This window comes from Gymnoscopelus microlampas (genome assembly GCF_963454915.1).
Source record: "Gymnoscopelus microlampas genome assembly, chromosome: 6".
Lineage (NCBI taxonomy): Eukaryota > Metazoa > Chordata > Actinopteri > Myctophiformes > Myctophidae > Gymnoscopelus > Gymnoscopelus microlampas.
Genome location: NC_139943.1, coordinates 9189163 through 9212027, shown reverse-complemented (window position 1 = coordinate 9212027; position 22865 = coordinate 9189163). Strand labels below are relative to the sequence as shown.

Genomic DNA, 22865 nt, shown 5'->3' with positions numbered 1-22865 from the left:
GGCTCAAAGGACAGCCAATGAGGAGAAAGTAACAACAAAGTGACAGAAAAGTCACTACTAGCGCAGCGACTGAATATAGACCAGATGTTAATTTCAAATCCCACCAACAGACTTCCTCACTGTTAACAAACAATGTACATTCATGTCATGACTGTGTCTTGTTGATGTTTTTGCAGCAGGACCTGTCCTCCGGGCAGCTCATAGAAGCACAGTAATGAGCTGTGGAGAGGGGACAGTGGTGCTACATCAATAGCCTGAGTACTTGAGCAGAGTACTAGAGTAAATGTACTTAGTTGGAGTCCAAATTTATTCATTCTGCCATGACCAGGACCTGGGTAACACATTTCGTTCCGTATGGAATGACAATAAAGCTCCTTGAACCTTGAATTGTTACCAATGGAAACAAGCTTGGCTTTCTTGGATTCAAAATCCTCTTAACAGACCTTGTATTGAACTGTACCTCCCTGTGCTTGTCTTTGCAAACTGTTAATAAAGTACTCAATCAATCACTCAAGCTACTTTCCACCACTGAAGGACAACTCCAAAAATAGGGAGAAAGTGGTTCAATCACATACTGTAAGGACGGCGCAATTCTCCACTCGGACCAAAAAAAAAGCTAAACATGGAAATAATCAAAAGTGATCTTATCCCTTTAAGACCTGGAACGCATCTGTGTCACTTTAAGATTTATTTGGCTATTGAAAAATAGCAGATATACAAGCTCATAGCGCGGCACCGAGTGCCGCGCTATGAGCTTGTAGATCTGCTATTTTTGAAAAAACGTGAAAAAATATTTTTTTGATTTTTTTTTCAAAAAAACTGTTAGGATTCAGAAAAAGTTTAGAAGCGAACCTCAGGTCTCAATGGGTTATGAGGCTTTCAGCCGACAACATCAATAAGCTCCTGGGCAGCTGTGTGACACCGCAGGGCAGCAGATGTGTTCGCTACACTTTGAAGGCCAACCAACGTTAGAATCCAGGAACTCGGGGAACATCAATGGCTGTCAACGTGGTATGTTGGGCTGTGAGTCATTTGGTGCGGACACACGAAACAAAGACATCGCAGCTTTTTTTTTTCCTATAAAGAGGTGATCGATCGCAGAGGAGAACCACGGAGAGGCACGTCACACGTAGCGGGCCAAGTGAATGAATAACCCTGTGGAGATGGAGCCGAATTGCACGCTGCGGCGTTCCATTCAGCAGTGTTTCTCAAACGTTTTATTCATTTCAGGGACCCCCAATGTGATATGCATTAGGCCATAGACCCCCCCCATTATTTTTTGTATTTATTTTTATCCCATTTATTTTTTATTTTTTTATTCCCCCAGTGCCAATTGCCTATGTAATCCTGGGCGCTACTCTCCCTCTGCCAGCCTAGGGAGAGCCGAGAACTGAGCTCATGCCTCCTTCAATGCATGAGGAGCTAGCAAGCCGCTTCTTATCACCTGACAGGGGGGGGAGTTTCCCCCGGTAGGACGTAGCGCGTGGATGGAACACGTTATTCCAACCAGTTCCTTTCCCCTCCATCAGGCGCCCTGGCTGACCAGCGGAGGGCAGTATAGAGACCAGGATTACTGCATGTTTTTTTGTGAGGGTATTACCTACCCTAGGGGACACGGGGGAGAACATGCAAACTCCACACAGAAAGGCCCTTTCACCAACCCCACCTAGGGTATATGGGCACTGATGACGCGGAGAAGAGAACACGCTATACCCCCCCATTTGATTCAAATGTTTCATCTCTGTGCCCCCAATCGATGCAGTAAAATCCTCAGTGTTAATCTAACTCTGAGAGTATATTTGTATACTCTGGGGACCCCCTGGAACCCCCTTAAGCCCGACTTTGAGAACCACTGCCATACAGGCAAGAAGAGCCGACGCTATACGTGAAACGGAAAAAAAGTTCAACCAAAGATAACGACAGACAAAAAATGGGGAAAGGGAGCGAGCCTCCCATTTATTGAGTGGCCTACATAAGGGTGCAGTGGGTGGGGGGGTGGGCATGAGGCGAGCCAACACCCCCCACCCCCCTCCTCTGAGCTGGATTCTTTGGGCCGTGCTTCCATTTGCCAAATCCTCTCACACAGATCCATTTTGTTCTCATTAGCCCCTCGCTTTGTTTATAGCCGGTGCCGGGGCTGTCGATGCCTCACACCGAGGCAGCAGCCAGAGGTTCTGGAATATTGATGCCGGCTCCAGTTGGAAAATAAAGCTTCTGCTGGAGCTGAAATCTCTCTGTCCTGTCCTTTGATGTAAGCTGGAGGAACGTTCTGGTGAGCCACAGGTTCACTGGTTGGTGACGTCAAATTCTTCTATTGTTTTGACTCGGGCATGTGTGTGCGCGCGCGTGTGTGTGTGTGTGTGTGTGTGTGTGTGTGTGTGTGTGTGTGTGTGTGTGTGTGTGTGTGTGTGTGTGTGTGTGTGTGTGTGTGTGTGTGTGTGTGTGTGTGTGCGTGTGCGCGTGTGCGTGTGTGTGTAGACTCACAATTCGGTCTCCAAATGCTTCGCTCAACTAGAGACTGAGGGCTTTTCACTTCTTACCCCTTTTTCTTCCCTATTTAGTCATTGTGAAAATTGATTCCTAGTCCCCACACACACATTCACTGCCGGTGAGGAACCCCCATCGGGAGGACGTATAGAGCCTCCGTCCTACTCCTCCCGTCCGACACTCCCCTCTGACACGCGCTGAGTGCGCGCAATAGTGACAAATATCACCCTCCCCCGCCCGGTGTCCCTCCCCCGCACACACGGGCCAATTGTGTTCGTATATAGACGCTCGACAACGCCAGTTGCACCGTTTTTTTCCCGCAAGATTTTATTTGAAAATAGACGATCTACAAGCTCACAACGCGTCGCATCGCGACGCGTTGTGAGCTTGTAGATTTGCTATTTTCAAATAGCTGATGTATATGTTAAAGTGCGCGCGTGGCCCATAGTCGCTTGTTTTGGTCTGGTTTTCCTAGACCTGGTTGCTTGTTTCTCTCACAGAATCTGGCAACACTGCCACCCGGACTCCGTGGTGGTGGGCATCCAAGTGCGCCCCCTTGCTTTCATTTTTTAAACTGGGAGGAGACGATTAAAGATGAACAAACAACAACAACAACAACAACAACCCTGCAGTGCAGAACCAATCCAAAGTCTTTAGGGCGGGTCCTTCATATTGGGGCGATGACATGATTGGTTTCCAAAGGAGTGGGCGTAGCTTTGTTAGCAGCCATCAGACGACTCCCCAGACGATGGTACCTCCGATCGTCTGGCAGTAAGTTTGCAAGTGAAAACAAGCGGCCAGGTCTATGAAAGCAAGCCCAAAAAAAGCGACGACTACTTTCAGTTGGTCATTTTGAAAATAGAAGATAAAAGTTCACAACGCGTCGCGATGTGACGTGTTGTGAGCTTGTAGACCTGCTATTTTCAAAAAATATAGAAAAAAATCACACCCTGTGTGAATAGAGTGGTGGCTTTGATGAGCCCCGTATTGATGTTGTCATCAATGTTTGTTTATTGGATACACAGCACGGACACACAGACAAAGTCAGATATAGGAGTGGTTGGCACCACTCAAAAACTATCTTTTCAGATGGGGATCCGCAACCACATAAGTATCATTTTGGGGGGGGGGGGGCTTGACATGAATACTGTACAACAGCATGTCAGGTCACAATACCTTGAGTCTCCAGAGCGGGTAGGTAGAGTCGGGGTCCCTGTTGAAGAACCTGGTGGTCTTTGTTCCTGCACTCAGGAGATACTCTGCAGGCAGACCCTGTGTCTGGGAGATGTACCGGATCTGCAGGACACGAATAGAAAACATGTATAATTAAACACCAACATGTGCAACATTCATTTCCAGCCACATCCCTGACATAGACAGAAAAAAAAAACATTAGATCCAGACCAGAGACAGATTTGTGGATCCGATTTTAGAAGATCTACAAGCTCATAGCGTGGCACTGAGTGCCACGCTATGAGCTTGTAGATCTTCTTTTTTTTTTTATCGTGAAAATGTGTGCAAATCTTTAAATATATGTTTTAAAGCGAACATTTGTAAAATATTTTGTTCCAGGGACCTCCAGGAGCAAAGATTTGCACACATTTTCACGATTTTTCAAAAATAGCAGATCTACTGTACAAGCTCATTGTATATCTGCTATTCTTGAATAGCCAAAGAAATCTAAAATGACAGTCCCCGGATTGAATGGGATAAAGAAAGAAAGTGGCCACACGGCTCGTAGCCACGATGCAAAAAAATATTTGTAATGGTACAAAACCAACGTTTGAACCAGATACAGGTCTTCTTCAGGGATCAACACCAGAATGAACCTCATTATAGAGGAGGACACAGGCGCGCCCCATTGGAATAGGCAGGCACGTGCACACATAGACATCAAAGGGGGCTTGAGCCTTTGTCCTTTTACCCATCTGTAAAAGTGCCCTTTCCAGACCATGAATGTAGCACTTACTAGTTTGGGGGCAAAACAAAGTGCAAAATCTATTCCAACCAATTAGATCTGATGAAAGTTTTCAAAAAAGACAGGCCGGTCCGTCTGGCTCTAATAAATACAGACTGAGCTACATTAAAACGGAGCCCCAGATAAAAAAATAAAAATACTAAAAAGGAGTGGGATTTTGCAGCGGGCTGTACTTTTTTTGGCAGTTTGAAAGTCTGGGGCTGACATTAATGCTCTGAGCTTATCAGACAGTGAAATATTCATACCGCCCAAAACATGACCTCCTCCTCTCCGCTCTCCACACAGTCTCAGAGACTACGATTGATTCGAGATGTGCAAATGAGGGTCTTGTGGAAAATCAGGGGGTCTTGTTTCTAGTGAGTGCAACTTTCTGGGGGGCTTCCCCACAGAGCATCATGTGACTGACTGACAGAGAGGGACACACACACACACACACACACACACACACACACACACACACACACACACACACACACACACACACACACACACACACACACACACACACACACACACACACACACACACACACACACACACACACACACACACACACGTGTGTTGCTCGGGGAGCGTTGGGGCTCCGCTAATTGGACGTGCGGTACGGAGGCATCTGTTCGGATAAACAGGGAGGCTGCACCCGAATCATCAGGGGCTGTCAGCGGGACTGGAGAATGTCCCGTCGTCCGCCCCCGATGCACGCACACATGCACACGCGCACGTGCGCGCACAGGCACACACACACACACACACACACACACACACACACACACACACACACACACACACACACACACACACACACACACCAAAGAAAATACCTAGATACTGTTTCCAACTACAAGTGCTGCACAAATGCACGCACATACACACACACACACACACACACGCACACACACACGCGCACGCGCACATGCACACACGCACAGACACGCGCGCGCGCGATCGGCTTTCATTCATTTCAGATGCAGGTAATAAACGGTGACAGGTCCATGCTGGTCCATACACACTCACCTGGTCGTACTCAGAGGCCCCGGGGTACAGGGGCCAGCCCAGGAAGAGCTCCGCTATCACACAGCCCAGGGACCACATGTCGATGGCCTCGCAGAACGGCAGGCCCAGGATGATCTCTGGAGCCCTGCGGGACAGAGAAACACATGGTACGTGGTCATTATACATGTTACATATTAAGAGTACATATTAGACAGCTCTCAGTCAGTGATATACAGTAGTCACTGTCAACAACAGGGGAACGTCCGGGATAGGCTCTATGTTATGTTTCTTTACAGTATGCTGTACACCATTGGTTCTCAAAGTGGGGTCCGGGGACCCCCAGGGGTACTTGAGGGAGTTCCAGGGGGTCCCCAGCTAAATGATGGATAGTTAGGAACCAAATGGACCCTTATGGGTCTGTAACTCTGAGAGTGTACAAATGGAACCAAATGGACCCTAACGGGTCCATTTGGTTCCATTTGTACACTCTCAGAGTAAAATTAACATTGATTTTACAATATGAATTGGGGTCCCAGAGGTATGAATGCCATTAAATGGGGTCCGTAGCCTAACACATGTCAAACTGGGGGTCCTTGAAATTAAAATGGTTGATAATCACTGCTAGAGAGCCGTAAAAACCTTCTCTTATTGGGGTCCCTGGCTTATCTTTTCAAATGGGGGTCCGCGGGGTAATAAGTGTCAATTAGGGGGTCCTTGACATGAAAAAGTTTGAGAACCACTGCTTTACAGTATGCTGTACACTGTGTGAAGAAGTCAAGAACATGCTCCTTATACTGCAACATGTTCAATAGTGAGTTACCATTCTGATATATAAGACGCATTCCCAAAGCAAAACAAGAATGAATTAGAAACCACAAACACACACCATCACAGAAAAACACGCACGCTCGCGCACACAAACAGCACCGAGATAAACCAATCAATCAGCTTGTTGAGATACTGATATGTTATCTTATCTTAACACCAAAAAATACGTTTAAGCCTCATACGACGTGTCACGCAACAACAAACAGCTCGTGCCCCAATCAGCTCACCACAGCGTGTCGCGAACGTGCCGCGTTTGTGAGCTTGTACATTGGCTGTTCTCCCCCCACCCCCCCCACCCCCCCACCCCCCCCCGCGACACCATTATAGGACGAAGCATAAACCCGGCTTTATTCTCCTCTCAGGATACGAGGTCGGCGCGGCGCCTCGTATCCTTCTGACTCCCCTTCAAATGTCAGCGGACCTTTAGTGCTCGCCGACGCGGAGGAGCCTTCGCTGCGGCGTGATTGATAACCAATGGCGGGAGCTGCAATCACAGAGTCTAATGTCATGGCGGGGGTGAAGGGATGGGGGGGCGCGAGGGCCAGGGCCAGGGGAGGGGGGGGGGGGGGGGGGGGTACAGTGAGGAGGAGAGGGGGGATGCTTCCAGGAACTAACCTATAGCCGTGGAGGAGCCACAGCCGTTCTGCCACAAAAGCAAAAAACGTGGAAACAATTATGCCATGAAAAATAAAACCAACATAAATGTCCTCCGCCGTTTTTTGGCCTCATCTATAGGGGGCTTTGGGTGGATGTGAGTTAATAATACAGACGGTCCGACGAGGCACTGATATACACACAGAGGGGCATTTTTTCCAGGCTAGACCAGATAACTAGCAACGACTCCAACGAGAGAGAAAGAGAGACGGAAAAAAAGAAAAAGAAACACTGCTCCAGTTTCATGAGCGCCTCAATGGACAAAGACAATTCCCCAAATTTCATTCCAACTGTCTCAACACACCCCCATCTCCTGTCATAAAAGAAACCCCTTAATAGTACTGTTTTTTTTTTTATACTGCTGCAAAACCAACCGCCCCTCCGGGGACAAAATAAAGTTCTACTTGACTTGACTTGACTTAATACAGTTTCTCTGTCTGAGCTCACGTCTCTGATGACTCTCAAAATAAACAATGAGACACAATGGAGGCGGATTTTAGACTTCGGCGTACGATGGTCTCGCGCGCCAAAAATAGCCGACCTGCAAGCTCACAACAATCGTACGACGAAGCATAAATTAGGCTTGACAAATTTAAAAACGTCCTGTTACAAGGAATAGAACCCAATGTGGTGATTTCTTTACTTAAATGATACAACTAAACCCAATAGTTCCACTATTATGAAAGCCCTGTGGAACAGCCATAACCACTTACGGTAAGCCCTATACATACTTTGTCATACAACAAATACTGAAAATAGCAAATCTACAAGCTCGCAGATCTGTTGTCCAATGTTGTCCATTTTTTTTGACAAGTTTTGAAGAATCTACATATAATGCCCAAAATAGGGATGCCAGGTTTAAAGTGTCTGTTTTAGTAATACACTGTACTACAGTGGTTCTCAAACTTTTTCATGTCAAAGACCCCCAAATTGACACTTATTAGCCCACGGACCCCCATTTGAAAAGATAAGCCATGGACCCCCAAAAGAGAATTTTTTTACGGCTCTCTAGCAGTGATTCTCATCCATTTTAATTTCAAGGACCCCCAGTTTGACATGCATTAGGGCTAGGCTACGGACCCCCATTTAATGACATTTCTATCTCTGGGACCCCAATTTATATTGAAAAATCAATGTTAATTTAACTCTGAGAGTGTACAAAATGGAACCAAATGGACCCGTTAGGGTCCATTTGGTTCCATTTGTACGCTCTCAGAGTTACAGACCCATGAGGGTCCATTTGGTTCCTATCCATCATTTAGCTGGGGACCCCCTGGAACCCCCTCAAGTACCCCTGGGGGTCCCCGGACCCCACTTTGAGAACCAATGCTGTACTGTACTGTACTCAGTGTACTGTACGTTTCTACCACCTGGTTAATAATGCATGTCGTCTGTTCCCTGCTCTATTACTTAACCCTCAACTGAACTGGAGTAACTGGATACCATTTCCCTTTCCCCCCCCAAAAAAATACATCCCACCAGCAACTAACAGGTTCTTCTAACAGCAAGGCTTTAGCCCTCATCCCGGAACATTTCCGTTCCGTCTCTGGTTCTTCTCGTTCCCCGTCCTCTGCTATAGTTCCCCAGCCAGCCCTCCACTGTCTGTGTCGGGCACATTTTCCATGGCTAACGCGCGTGAGAGAGAGAGAGAGAGAGAGAGAGAGAGATGCTTGGCTCTTGGTGCTTGGACATGCACTAGACACTTTTGGCACCCTTGGGTGCGTGGACTTAAGTGCAATTACACACGTACACATCACATCATGCAACACAACATAATTTCAACATGCATGCAAGGACCGCAATGGGAATACGCCGCTGCCTTTTTTGCGTCTATCCTTTTGATGTGACAATGTATGTAATTTTGAGACAAAGAGACACTGGGAAGCCTGAAGTTACCCGATGCACCGGGGAGGCAGAGAATGTGGGTAAACATCATACTGTACGACGTGAACTGTAAAACAGCACATCTACAAGCTTGATCTACAGTACAAGTTGTAAGCTGGTACATTGATCAGAAAATAAAATAGGGCTTAACTGTTTAAGTCCAACTTTTAAGAACCAGTGCCATAGATAGTGTTCTGAGTGGGCTGGATATGCCGTGTCTATAGCCTACTGTTTAAAACTAAAACAAAATGCTAAACAGTATAATTTTGCAAAACAAAGTTGGAATTACCATGATAGCCGTGATCGCTAACAACTTTCTCTGGGACAATGTGTAAGATCTCAAGAGAAAACAACCAAACATACGCTGCCGTCGCGTGTTCAGTGAGGTGTTCATGCAAATGTGTGAAGGATTTATAAGTAGAACAAACATTTCACATTCAAATGATGCATAATCTATATTAAACACGGCTGGAAGAGGTATACGTGAGTGTGTGTGCGTGCGTGCGTGCGTGCGTGTGTGCGTGACTACGTGTACAGTGCAGTGGTTGAAAGTAAGTTATACTTTTGTACTTTTACTCAAGTACATTTTGAATACCGGACTTTTACTTGTAACAGAGTATATTATCTACATTGCAGTATTGTTGATACTTTTACTTAAGTAAAACATGTCAGTATACTTCCATCACCATGGTGCAGTGTGTGCAGGCTATACTCTGTGTCCCTGTGGTAATCTCTTCAAGTGCATTTAAGGTAGTTTCAAATAAGAGCCTGTTTCTTCATAAAGGGGGGGGGGGGGGGGGTGTTGGAAACTATAACAAAGTCTATACTGCAGTTTCCCATCAGCCTGGTTATCATTTGCCTGCATCATCTATTAAGCGCTGGAGGGCGAGGGTGGGAAAAGGCAACCTGACATGCAGGCAGCTAGAGCCATCATTCTGCCATTACATTTCTACCTACCACCTTCACACATTCCCCTGAGTGTGTGTGTGTGTGTGTGTGTGTGTGTGTGTGTGTGTGTGTGTGTGTGTGTGTGTGTGTGTGTGTGTGTGTGTGTGTGTGTGTGTGTGTGTGTGTGTGTGTGTGTGTGTGCGGTGCACGTGTGCGTGTGCGAGCGAGCGTGTGTGTGTGTGTATGTGTGTGTGTGCGTGTGTGTGTGTGTGTGTGGGGGGGGGGGGGTGCAGTCATTTGCCGTTCTCTGCCCGCTGTCCAGTGTGAAACCTCAGGCTGGCTAACAGGCAGTTAGAGGCGGACTGTGTCACTGTCTGACCCTATGGGTGCTGTGGGTGCCCACCCCTCTCCTCTCCTCTCCTCTCCTCTCCTCTCCCCCACCCCTGCTATCTCCTCAGACCAGGTTCTTTTATGCCTGTCTGGCAGCCTCTTGACAGACAGACAAGCCTCATTGTGTGTTAAGGTGTCTTTGGTATCGGGCTGTGTGTAATGGAGCTCTCTGAGATACCGCGCCGCCTCCAGTGTCGTCTTGGCCGGTGTCGGTTCCGCCATTCGCCCCTGAGACTTTAATAACGCTCGCCTTTGCCTTCTCGTCTCTCTCTGTCTGTCCGTCCGTCCGTCCGTCCGTCCGTCTTTCTGCCTCCCTCCCTCTCCTTGATCTCCCCTTCTTCTTTACATAATCATGTTTCACCTCCTTTTTCTGGACTGGTTGTTGGAACGTCAGAACTCTGGTAGAGCAAACTGCACCAGCTTCGATAAAATAAATTGTGATTCTATTCTATTGTTCCCATGTGCAAGAACTCATTTGGACAGTCTGCCTTCTTCATGAGTAAATAACTAATTTGGACAGTCTGCCTTCCCAGTAAAGGGGGCAAAATGTGGAACTATTTGCCTACGGATCTAAAACTAGAGACAGATGGTTAATGTGTTTAACAGAGGACTCAAACTATGGCTGAAATCAAATCAACTGTGCTCACAAGAATTGTTTCTGACTTGTCAATGGAATTCTGTTTCACAAGTTAATGTATTGCGTCTGATTTTGATTATGTTAATTATTAGTAAAATATTATTTTTTTGGAATTGATTCTGGTGTTATTCTTTTCTATTCTATTCTATTTAGAAACGCCTCCTGTGGACAGGTGTTGAACATTAGCAATCTACAGTATATACACTTTAAACCAGGGGTCTTCAACAGGGGGTCCGGGACCCCTAGGGGGTCCTCAGAGTTACTACAGGGGGTCCGCCAAATCTTTGTGTGATATGATTCTTTGTTTTTACCTTAACCACTTGAACCTTAGCATCCCTTTTCTGGGGAGAACTTTAGCCAAAAATAGCAGATCTACAAGCTCGCGCTGCGAGGCGTTGTGAGCTTGTAGATCTGCTATTTTTGGCAAAGAGGTATAGGTGTAGAGGGAAAAAAGAGTCCCATGTCGTACATTACGTTCTCTCTTTTGTCTATTATCCTTCCAGGTTCCTCCTCTGTCTTAGCCTGGTAAACCCTCCCTCCGGAAATCTCATTTCCATTTGATTTCAGAAAGGAGTCTGGTCTGAAACGCCTTTCTCCAATAATCGCTCTGCTCGCCGAGCCGACGAGCCTATCAGCGTCGTCGCTCATTGTTCTGTGATTGACAGCGACAGTTGGCCAATCAGGTGGCGAGTTCGAGTGAGCCCGAATGAACCCGAGTGCAGCCTGAGAGCCGCCGAAAAAAGACGAACGGCAGCCATTGTTGTTTGTGCGAGTGCCTTCACTTCTTACTTTCAGTTTTATAACGCTTTCAAACTTCTTTTTTGAGGCACGGAATTTACTTATAAGATATCGTTTGGATAGAATTTAGTTGTTTAACTTCATATATGTGGTCAATTAATCATGACAGAGCCTATTTAAAAATATAAATTTAGAGAACCGGCAGGGGCGGGGAGTGACACGCATGTATCCCAATAAGGCAACCTATTTTCGGCATGGCCGTCCCAAAAGTCCCGTTGCGTCACATAGTCTGGAGCTCGTCAAAATGAACTGCTCATTGGCTGAAGGGGAAAACGATCATTGGTTGAAGGGGTTGTCAGTCAACGGTATTACTCCCGCCCAACTCCAGCCCACAGCGATTATTGCAGAAAGGCGTTTCAGACCAGACTCCTTTCTGAAATCAAATGGAAATGAGATTTCCGGAGGGAGGGTTTACCAGGCTACCTCTGTCTGTCCATACTGTAGGTTTACTGTAATTCCCTTGACATTAAACTGTAATCTGGCGGTACAGAGACGGCCCGTCCCCCCCCGTCCCCCCCGTCCCCGTCTCCTTCTCTCACTCCCCTCTGGTGTCAGGAGTGCAAGTGTGGGAGAGAGGAGAGGGGACTCAGTATGTTCCTTGCATATCGTTGGTGTCGGTGGAAACCTTGTATATCCAAAACTATTCTGTTTTTATTATCATAAAAAAAGATGATATGCAGTATATATAGCGAAAATAGCCAATAAGCGTTTGCTATTTTCACTACTTTTGCTGACACTTGCATAAAGGAGTAGGAAGTATAGGAAAAAAAACATGAATGAAAGATGAAATATGGAGATACAAGGTTTCTGCCCGACAGCAACGATATGTGAGCTTAATACTGAGCATGCTACAGCAAAAATATTCAACTGAAAAATGTGTCTTCAGTCAGAAAATATTAAAGTATAAAAGTACTGTATATATTAAAGTAAGTATAAAATAACCTTAAGTCACGCCAAACCACCCCGGTCCCCCATGTAGATTACTGGTTCTCAAAAGTGGGGTCTGCATGGGGACCCCCGGGAGTCCTGGAGGGGGTTCCAGGAACCCCCCAGCAAAATGAGGAACAGTTTAAACTCTTAAGCCCTATTACATTTTTCGGATTCATTTGGTCCCATTTGTACACTCTGCAGAGTTAGGATATTATGTAGATTTGTTCTCAGAGATAGAGTATCAATTGGGGGTCCTTGGCCTCATGCATATAAAACAGGGGGTACTTGCAATTAAAAGGTTTGAGATAAAACTGGACTATAGCCTCATTAAGTTGTTGTCTGAGATAACATGGACTATTCCCCAATCTGAACACACAACAGCATTGATTCTCAAAGTGGGGTCCTGGGACCCCTAGGGGTCCTTGAGGGAGTTCCAGGGGGTCCCCCGCTAAATGATGGATAGTTAGGAACCAAATGGACCCTTAAGGGTCTGTAACTCTGAGAGTGTACAAATGGAACCTATAACGGGTCCATTTGGTACCATTTGTACAATCTCAGTCTCAGAGTTAAATTAACATTGATTTTACAATATAAATTGGGGTCCCAGAGATGGAAATACCATTCAATGGGGGTCCGTAGCCCAAATGCATGTCAAACTGGGGGTCCTTGAACCTTAAGATGGTTGAGAATCACTGCTGGAGTCATACAAAATATTCTCTTATCCCATTTAGACCTGGAACGCATCTGTGTCACTTCAGGTTTCTTTGGCTATTCAAAAATAGCAGATATACAAGCTCATAGCGCGGCACCGAGTGCCGCGCTATGAGCTTGTAAATCTGCTATTTTTGAAAAATCGTTAAAAAATATTTTTTATATATTTTTTTTCAAAAATCTGTTAGGATTTAGAAAACATTTTAAGAATCGGACTCAGGCCTTAATGGGTTATGGGGGTCCCTGCATGCATATCTTTTCAAATGGGGGTCTGCGTGCTAATAAGTGTCAATTTAGGGGTCCTCGACCTCGACATGAAAAAGTTTGAGAACCACTGCACTACAGAGATGAAAGCCAGGTATTTTTTTTTACCCTCTCATGGCTTGTACATTGGTCCAGTCAGTCAGGGTAAAAAAAACCCAGAGGTCAAGCACCGAACGCTCGTCTCTCTCTCTGCCAGTGTGACTCTGACATCATCTCATAAAGTTCACAGCAGCTTGGCAAACAAGCGGCGGTAAAGAATGTCAACAGTGCAAAAGGGCAACAGTTATATTATATTATCGCGCAATGTTTGATGTCATGGAACCCTGGCTTTGGATCATAACATCAGCAGCGACACCCCCACCCTGTTTAAATTAGGAGAGGGATTAGTGCGGTGTCTCATATTGTGGCTGGAGGTGTGAGTGTGTGAGCTAATGGTCTGGACAATTATGTCACCCTTATTTGACTTTCTGGATGACATCGGTGTTGGGACATTATCCCATTGAGAACTGAAGCCGATTCTACATGTCTCCTAAATCCCAACAGAACCCCAGAAGCAAAGATTTGAGTTAAAAATGTTCGCTTTAAAAATATATATATTCAAAGATTTGCACATATTTTCACAAATTTTCAAAAATAGCAGATCTACAAGCTCGTAGCGCGGCACTCGGTGCCGCGCTATGAGCTTGTATATCTGCTATTTTTGAATAGCCCAAAGTGTAAAATAATGCTTTTTAGCTCAAATCTAAAAATGACACAGTTCCAGGTCTTAATGGGTTATACAGCCGATGTGTCCCGAGGTGTTGTGGGCTTGTAGATCGGATATTTAAAAAAAAAAAACATTTTTAACAAAGTTCCGTTTAAGTGTGTATTTTACATTTACTTGTTAGCTTGATCACTGTACAATAACAGTTCAAAAGTTCATGTTTCTTTTCAGGAGTTGAAATTCTAGCCTTTCAAATTGATTAGAAGATTTTGCACTTTTTCCATAAAATATCAGTAACCGGTGGACTCTCCAAACTTCGGGGATTTGGCATCGGACCCCCAAAAAACCTGGCATGGGCACGGGCTCTATAGTGTGTGACTGTGTGTGTGTGTGTGTGTGTGTGTGTGTGTGTGTGTGTGTGTGTGTGTGTGTGTGTGTGTGTGTGTGTGTGTGTGTGTGTGTGTGTGTGTGTGTGTGTGTGTGTGTGGACTACACGGTGCCTGTCCTTGCAGCCAGGTGATGGAGAGCCCCGTTAACACTGATGTTATGCTTGGATTGGGTTCAGACACAAACGTCCCTGGATCCTGCTCCAGTGAACCAACGCCGCTGCCCCCCCCCCCCCTTTCCCTCCCCTCCCCTGCCCCCGGCTCCTCCAGCTGGAACACCATGGGGAGGGGGGGGGGGGCAGCGAGACAGCAGGAGGAGGAGGGCAGGTACAAGACGGAAGAAGAGAGAGAGAGAGAGAAAGAGAGAGAGAGTAACATCATGGCTGCTGCTGGTGAAATAAAACCACAAATGCAAATCTAGCTCGCAACACGCACACGCACACGCACACACACGCACACACACACACACACACACACACACACACACACACACACACACACACACACACACACCACACACACACACACACACACACACACACACACACACACACACACCACCTCCGTTGGTCGCATGCAAAAAAAAACAACCCCCACAGCTGCTGCTGATGCGGTGCTTTCCGTGGCGGTGATGAACAGCGCCGGGGCACATCTGCACGGCTCACAAAACAAAACTCACCCCCCCCCCCCGTCCTTCATCCCTCTCCTCTCCTCTCCTCCCCTTTAAAAACCTAATTACCTAAGTACGACGATATCACTCTGCCCAAAATAAGATAAGGTGTTTATTGACACTGTGTGGAGGAACATAGAACAGAATTTCGTTTAGTGCCACCCGCTTACAATCAACAGAAGAAACACAGATACAGCAACATTACAGTATGTCATAAACTGTTAGGTCCGTCATATAGTCAACATAGTCATCATCACAGACTGTTGTCAATTAACCCATTGAGACCTGAAGCCGATTCTACATGTCTCCTAAATCTCAACAGTTTTCTGAAAAACGTATGTTTCTATATCAGTGGTGCTCAGTCTTTTTCATGTCAAGGACCCCCAAAATGATATGTTTTTGGCCGCAGACCCCCAGCAAAATATTTTGTTCCAGGGACCCCCCAGAAGCAAAGATTTGAGTTACAAATGTTCGCTTTAAAAATATATATATTCAAAGATTTGCACACATTTTCACGATTTTTCAAAAATAGCAGATCTACAAGCTCGTAGCGCGGCATTCGGTGCCGCGCTATGAGCTTGTAGATCTGCTATTTTTGAATAGCCCAAAGTGTAAAATAATGCTTTTTAGCTCAAATCTAAAAATGACACAGTTCCAGGTCTTAATGGGTTAAAAACATCCATAAAATACATACAATGATGAATCTTAGAGTAAGTTAGACCACGAGAAACCATCCACTAGATATTGCACTTGCCCAATAGCCCGTATTGCACTTGACATTATAAACAAGGAGAACAGATGTGTGTGAGTGTGTGCGTGTGCGTGTGCGTGTGTGTGTGTGTGACGCGTGTGTGCCTGCCGACAAACAAGCTGGAGACGGCGCGTTGTCAGTTTTGCACGTCGGCTATTTTGCCCGAATCCTAGATGGTTAACAAGAAGAAGAAGAAAGAAACCGGTCCAGATGATAGACGAGTCGTACGGGTTTTTCGGTGTTATCTCTAGTAATATGATTGGTTCTCGGTGGATGGTGCAAACGATAGCTCTCTTTTTTCATGTTTTCCAGACGGTGGGATAGGAGCCAGGCAGGTGTTTCACACACTGACACCACATCCTGCTGTGTGTCTGTTTAGTAAACAGCTCTGTGGGTTCTGCAAGGCAAGACGCTCCCTCCCACACACACACACACACACACACACACACACACACACACACACACACACACACACACACACACACACACGCACACACACACCTACAGTACACGCACACACACACACACACACACACACACACACACACACACACACACACACACACACACACACACACACACACACACACACACACACACACACACACACACACACACACACACACACCTACAGTACACGCACACACACACACACACACACACACACACACACACACACACACACACACACACACACACACACACACACACACACACACACACACACACACACACACACACACACACACACACACACACACACACACACCACATTGTGTAGTCATATCCTACAGTAGTATCAGGCCTACATGCCACCACTGTTGCTGTATAGCATTGGTTCTCAAAGTGGGGTCCGGGGTTCCGGGGGGTCCCCAGCAAAATATCATCTTGGGGTCCTTGGCATGAAAACGTTTGAGAAGCACTACTGCTGTATAGCCCTAGTCAGTACAGTACACGATATGATAGGTCAGTAATTGCAGGGCAGGCATAAGCAAACCAAGCAGCCGCTTAAGGCCCCATGGCCACTAGGGGGCCCCCAAGCAACTGCACAATTAATTTATTCAATTGATATGCAGTGTATGGAATATATATAAAGTGGTGTGACTTAATGAAAACGAAAATACACAACTGACATTGCGCTTGATTCATCAGCGCAATAGTTGTGCACAACAACAATCCAAACTCAATTATATCACCTTTATATGTCTTGATGAATTGAATACACAGGACCACAATGGAAACAAGTCGTCGGGGCTTTTTGTGTTATCCGTTTAAAATTATTGTATAACTGTACCTTTTGCAAAATGTTAATAAAGGGTTCAATTAATCGATCAATTGTGTAGGTCACAGTTAACTTTTGCCACCTCCGGTCATTTGCTGAAATTAATGCCAAAAGTTGGATTCATTGTTTTTAAACCCATTAAGACCTGGAACGCATCTGTGTCACTTTAGATTTCTTTGGCTATTCAAAAATAGCAGATATACAAGCTCATAGCGCGGCACCGAGTGCCGCGCTATGAGCTTGTAGATCTGCTATTTTTTGAAAAATCTTGAAAAAAAAATGTTTGGGATTTTTTTCAAAAAACTGAACAGCTCTCTCTCTCTCTCTCTCTCTCTCACGTCATGGCGGTTGAGAGAAGAAAGCTCGGGGGCAAATCACATTGTGCTCAGGGCTCCTAAAAAAAGGCCCAGTCCGGCCCTGCTGGTCACTACAGTTATGGAGGCATGATGGCACTGAGTGACTGAGCTCTCGTCACCTGGAAACTATACGTTTCCAGAAAGCATGGCATGGCTGGCACTGCTGGGACACACGCCATCTGGGGAGATCACACGCGGCTGGCACTGCCAGTCTATCACCCTGGGTGCTGCTCGCTCTCGCTCGCTCTCTCTCCCTCTCTCCCTCTCTCTCTCTCTCTCTCTCTCTCTCTCTCTCCCTCTCTCTCTCTCTCTCTCTCTCTCTCTCTCTCTCCAGCCAGAACTCGTCCAGCTGGTACTGACCAGACAGAGCAGTGGTTCTCAACCTGTGGGTCGGGGGGGGAGGGGGTCCCCAATGATTTTGGGAGGTCCCCAGATGATTAGCTTAATGTCTCAACAGTAAACAAACCAACATACAGTATAAGTGTGTACAGGGTATATTTGCACATTTTTAAAGTGACAATTTAGAATAAAAAAGCAGACAAACAACAAAATGTAATGCCTGAACTCCTACAATGTCAGGGTGGGGGATTTTTTTTTGGGGGGGAGGACGCAGCCTGAAAAGTGTGACAACAACTGATTCACAGAGGAGCGACGGTGTTTGTTTGAATACAACACCATGTACATATACAGTGCTCTGTGTAGCTGAATGACCCCCCCCCCCCCCACACACACACACACACTCTGAATAAGAGACCCACTGTTGTTCACACTGGAGGAGACTCCCTGGAAACAGGGGGAAATGAATGACAGAGAGAGGAAGGGAGAGGGTGTAGGAAAAGATAGGAGAGAGAGGGAGAGATGGAGCAAGAAAGAGAGAGAGAGAGGGAGAGGGAGAGGGAGAGGGAGAGGGAGAGAGGGGGAGAGAGAGGGAGAGAGAGAGAGAGAGAGAGAGAGAGAGAGAGAGAGCGAGAGAGCATGTCTGTGCATGCTGACATCCTCCCAGCTGGCCTGCATGGTCATTGCCGAGTCCCCGGTTCCCCCTGGGAGCCCGCGATGGCACAAATCATGAATGGAGCCTTTCTTCTGCCACCCCGAACCTGCCACCATACCCCCCCCACACACACACACACACACACACACACACACACACACACACACACACACACACACACACACACACACACACACACACACACACACACACACACACACACACACACACACACACACACACACCACCCCCTCATCTCAACCCCCTTCACCACCCACACACCCCACCAACCCATCACTTCTTCCACCCGTCCCTCTATAGCAGCCAAACCCCGTCACCCCCTCATAAAGTAGGGCACCCCAGGCCATGCAGGCTCTAGAGTTCCCCCTGCCCGCCCGCCTGCCCTCTGCTCTGGTGAACCGTGCCCCCCCCAACGCCCCCCCAACGCCCCAACAGCCCCACAGCTGCTATTCCCGGCCGTGACATCACCGGCCGTGAGCATGTCAGGATGCATCCATCAGACTGACCTTCCCTGAGCCCGGCCCGCAACACACACATGCACCCCACCCACACACACACACACACACATGCACATGCACATGCACGATACACATGCTCCCACGCACACAAGCACACACACACACACACACACACACACACACGCGCACAACACACACACACACACACACACACACACACACGCACCACACACACGCACCCACGCATGCACGTACTCACACACACGCACGCGCGCACAAACGCATGCACGCATATACACACACACACTCACCACACACATGCACCCACGCACTCACACACGTGCACCACCACACACATGCTTGTGTTAGTATACTCGTGAGGACATCAGCATGTTATTTTATGAATGCCAATTTTCACATTTGTGGTCATTTTGAACCCTATAGCCCTAACGTTTGGCCCTCACAAGTACAGTAATACAAGTATACACGCACGCCTAAACACTCACTCACGCACGCACGCACACACACACACACACACACACACACACACACACACACACACACACACACACACACACACACACACACACACACACACACACACACACACACACACACACACACACACACACACACACACACACACACACACACACACACACAGTCACTAAACACATGCGGCTTTGACGGGTTTGATCTTTTCACTTCCTGTTTGGGGGAGACATTATCAGCGGCTCTTTACGTAACTAACGGCCCTGACGGAGCCCAGAGGGAGCAGCGCTTAGAGGCCACATACATGACACATACATACATATATGATCTGAATGAGAGAGCAGACAGACAGACAGACAGACAGACAGACAGACAGACAGACAGACAGACAGACAGACAGACAGAGCTCTCTGGCAGTAACAGGAAAAAGCACTTCATGTATAGGACTCCATTCACGTGGTACTTTCTCTTTTACCTCTCCTCTCCTCTCCTTTTTTCTGTGTGCCGTGACCTAATAATATAAAAGGTCTCATGGACCGTGCCTGCCCCCCCACCCACCCACCCCCCCAAGGGAGTTTCATCTCCATATTCATGCCCTCAATAGCTCCACCGCACGCCATTAAAAAAATAAATCTGCAAAAAAAAATATTTCTGAGCTTGTAGATCGGCTATTTTCGGCAAAACATTTGGTGTGTAGAGGGAAATACTAGAGGATCTGTCTGTCTGTCTGTCTGTCTGTCTGTATCTGTTATTTTTTACTTATTTTGTTTTATGCATCATAATGTCATTGTATAAGTGTGTTTCCTTTTGCTTGATGTTCTGTGTAAAGCACATTGAATTGCCTTGCTGTTGAAATGTACAATACAAATATAATTGCATTACATTGCCGTGCCTATCTACTGTAGCGGCTACAGTGTAGCCTATCGCATGGCCTTTGGATGACCGTGAAATCATTGTGATTTCAGTACAACCAACCTGTCACATGCACATGTGCAGCATGTCACTTCCACTTGCCGTGCATGCATGCATCCATGCACGCAGTACTCCCCCACCTACCCACCCCCTGGCCCCCTGCACCCCTCTGATCTGATCTCAGCCCACCACCAAGCTGCAGTGGTGCTGCACGTTGCACTCGACACACACACACACACAACAGTGTGAGCTTGTATATCTGCTATTTTTTTATAGCCAAAGTATAATAAGTTAAAGTGATTAAAATGATTGTGATGCTATATTAACACATTTAGCTGGGGACCCCCTGGACCCCCGTGGAACCTCCCCAAAGACCCGGACCCCACTTTGAGAACCAATGGGTAAACCACTTGACCACTTAACCAAAAATAGCAGATCTACAAGCTCACAATGCGTTGCATTGCAATTCTTATTTTTCCCCCTTTTCCCGCCTATAACGGCATTCCCAAAATAGGGACGCCAGGTTGAGTCAACACAGAGAGGAGAGCAAGCACCGTGTTAGTGTTGTGTGTGTTAGTGTTGTGTGTTGTGTGTGTTAGTGCTGTGTGTTTGTGTGTTAGTGTTGTGTGTTTGTGTAGGACATACACGCTTGCAAAACTTTGTTTTCTTTTCTTTTTTACGGAGACCTTGGGAAACGTTCCCTCATTGGGGGAGACATTCCATGTGTTCAAGGTCTCGCAAACATGCCTCCCCTCTCTCTCTCTCCCCTACCCCCTCTCTCTCTACCTCTCTCTCTCTCTCTCTCTCTCTCTCCCTCTCTGTAAACCTGCTGACGAGGCTGTCAGTGTTTCACCTGTTAAAGTATTAGCATATCGTTGCTGTCGGGCAGAAACCTTGTATGTCCATATTTAAACTTTTGAAATGTGGACTTTTTATGTCTTTTTTTTTAATGTTCTTCATACAAGAGTATCACACAAAAGTAGTGAAAATAGCTGATCTACAAGCTCGGCTAGTTTCAATATTTTTATTTATACATTTTTTGGTTTAACCCATTGAGACCTGAAGCCGATTCTACATGTCTCCTAAATCTCAGCAGTATTCTGAAAAACCTATGTTTCTATATCAGTGGTGCTCAATCTTTTTCATGTCAAGGACCTCCACAATTATATATATATTTGGCCGCGGACCCCCATCAAAATATTTTATTTCAGTGACCCCCAGAAGCAAAGATTTTAATTGTTAAATGTTTGCTTTAAAAAATATATATATTCAAAGATTTGCACACATTTTCACAATTTTTCAAAAATAGCAGATCTACAAGCTCATAGTGCGGCACTCGGTGCCGCGCTATGAGCTTGTATATCTGCTATTTTTGAATAGCCAAATTGTAAAATAATGCTTTTTAGCTCAAATCTAAAAATGACACAGTTCCAGGTCTTAATGGGTTAAATAAATTGAAAGAGGGAATAGTTTTGGACATACAAGGTTTCCATCCGACAGCAACGACACTCCGGTAGATGTAACGGAGCTCCCCCAGGGCATACGGAGGCGAAACAGAGAGAAGGGGGGGGGGTGGATTGGTAAAGGGGGGGGGGGGGGGGGGTTTAGAAAGGCGTTCCGCAGAAATACAGGATGTGATCTCAGGTCGTTAAAAGGTATTCGACGGGAGTCAGGAAAATAAATACGCAGCTCGACTGTTTAACAGGGTTGTAATTGCAGCAGTTGAAATGCATCGGTGCAGCATTTAATGTATAACGTAACGCGTGTGCGTGTGTGTGTGTGTGTGTGTGTGTGTGTGTGTGTGTGTGTGTGTGTGTGTGTGTGTGTTATAGCCATACGTAAGTCAATGGTTCTCTCTCTCTCTACAAGGGTCCTGGGGGGGGGGGGGGGGGGGGTCGGGGACTATAATTTTGAATGGTCTCCTCAAGCTCAATTCAGAGGTTTCTCCCCACCTACAGTATGGGTACTTGTAGAATTCAGCACCAAATCTAATCTAACAACTAAGATCTTGTCGTATTTGTCCCTGGGACAAAATCTTTTCATATGGGGTCTGCAGCCTAATCATTATGTATATATCTGAGTGTCCTTGATATGAAAATGTTGGATAAGCACTTGTTTAAGGTGCAGTTTAAACATTAGCTTAAGCTTGAGCAGACAGGCACTTTACGACTCTTGTTTCAAGCGCACACTCTCTTCTCCTCTCTCTCTCTCTCTCTCTCTCTCTCCCTCTTTTTATCATTTAATTCTCAGCTCCTCACTCCCCCCTCCCTCCTCTCTCTCTCTCTCTTTGAGGCCCATCTCTTCCATTTTTTTTTCCTTTTTCATAATGAAATATTCATTGGGCAAGGTGCCACCCCTGTCACTACTGCGACACATGGCACAGGCTTGCCCCTGCGGGCAC

General features: G+C 46.3%; 1 protein-coding gene across 5 annotated transcripts in view; it reads right to left on the bottom strand.

The window, feature by feature from the left end:
- The window catches only part of hipk2 (homeodomain interacting protein kinase 2), a 194174-nt gene that overhangs the window by 53787 nt on the left and 117522 nt on the right, over positions 1 to 22865 (bottom strand). For all 5 annotated transcript variants that reach the window (XR_014600957.1, XM_084059936.1, XM_084059935.1 and 2 more), the window contains 2 exons: positions 5480 to 5603; positions 3664 to 3783 (listed from right to left, as the gene is read on the bottom strand). Coding sequence is in view for 4 of the 5 variants with exons in the window: in XM_084059936.1 (XP_083916062.1) it covers positions 3664 to 3783; positions 5480 to 5603 (244 nt within the window). In the remaining variant the exon portion in view is untranslated. The remainder of the gene's footprint in view (positions 1 to 3663; positions 3784 to 5479; positions 5604 to 22865) is intronic.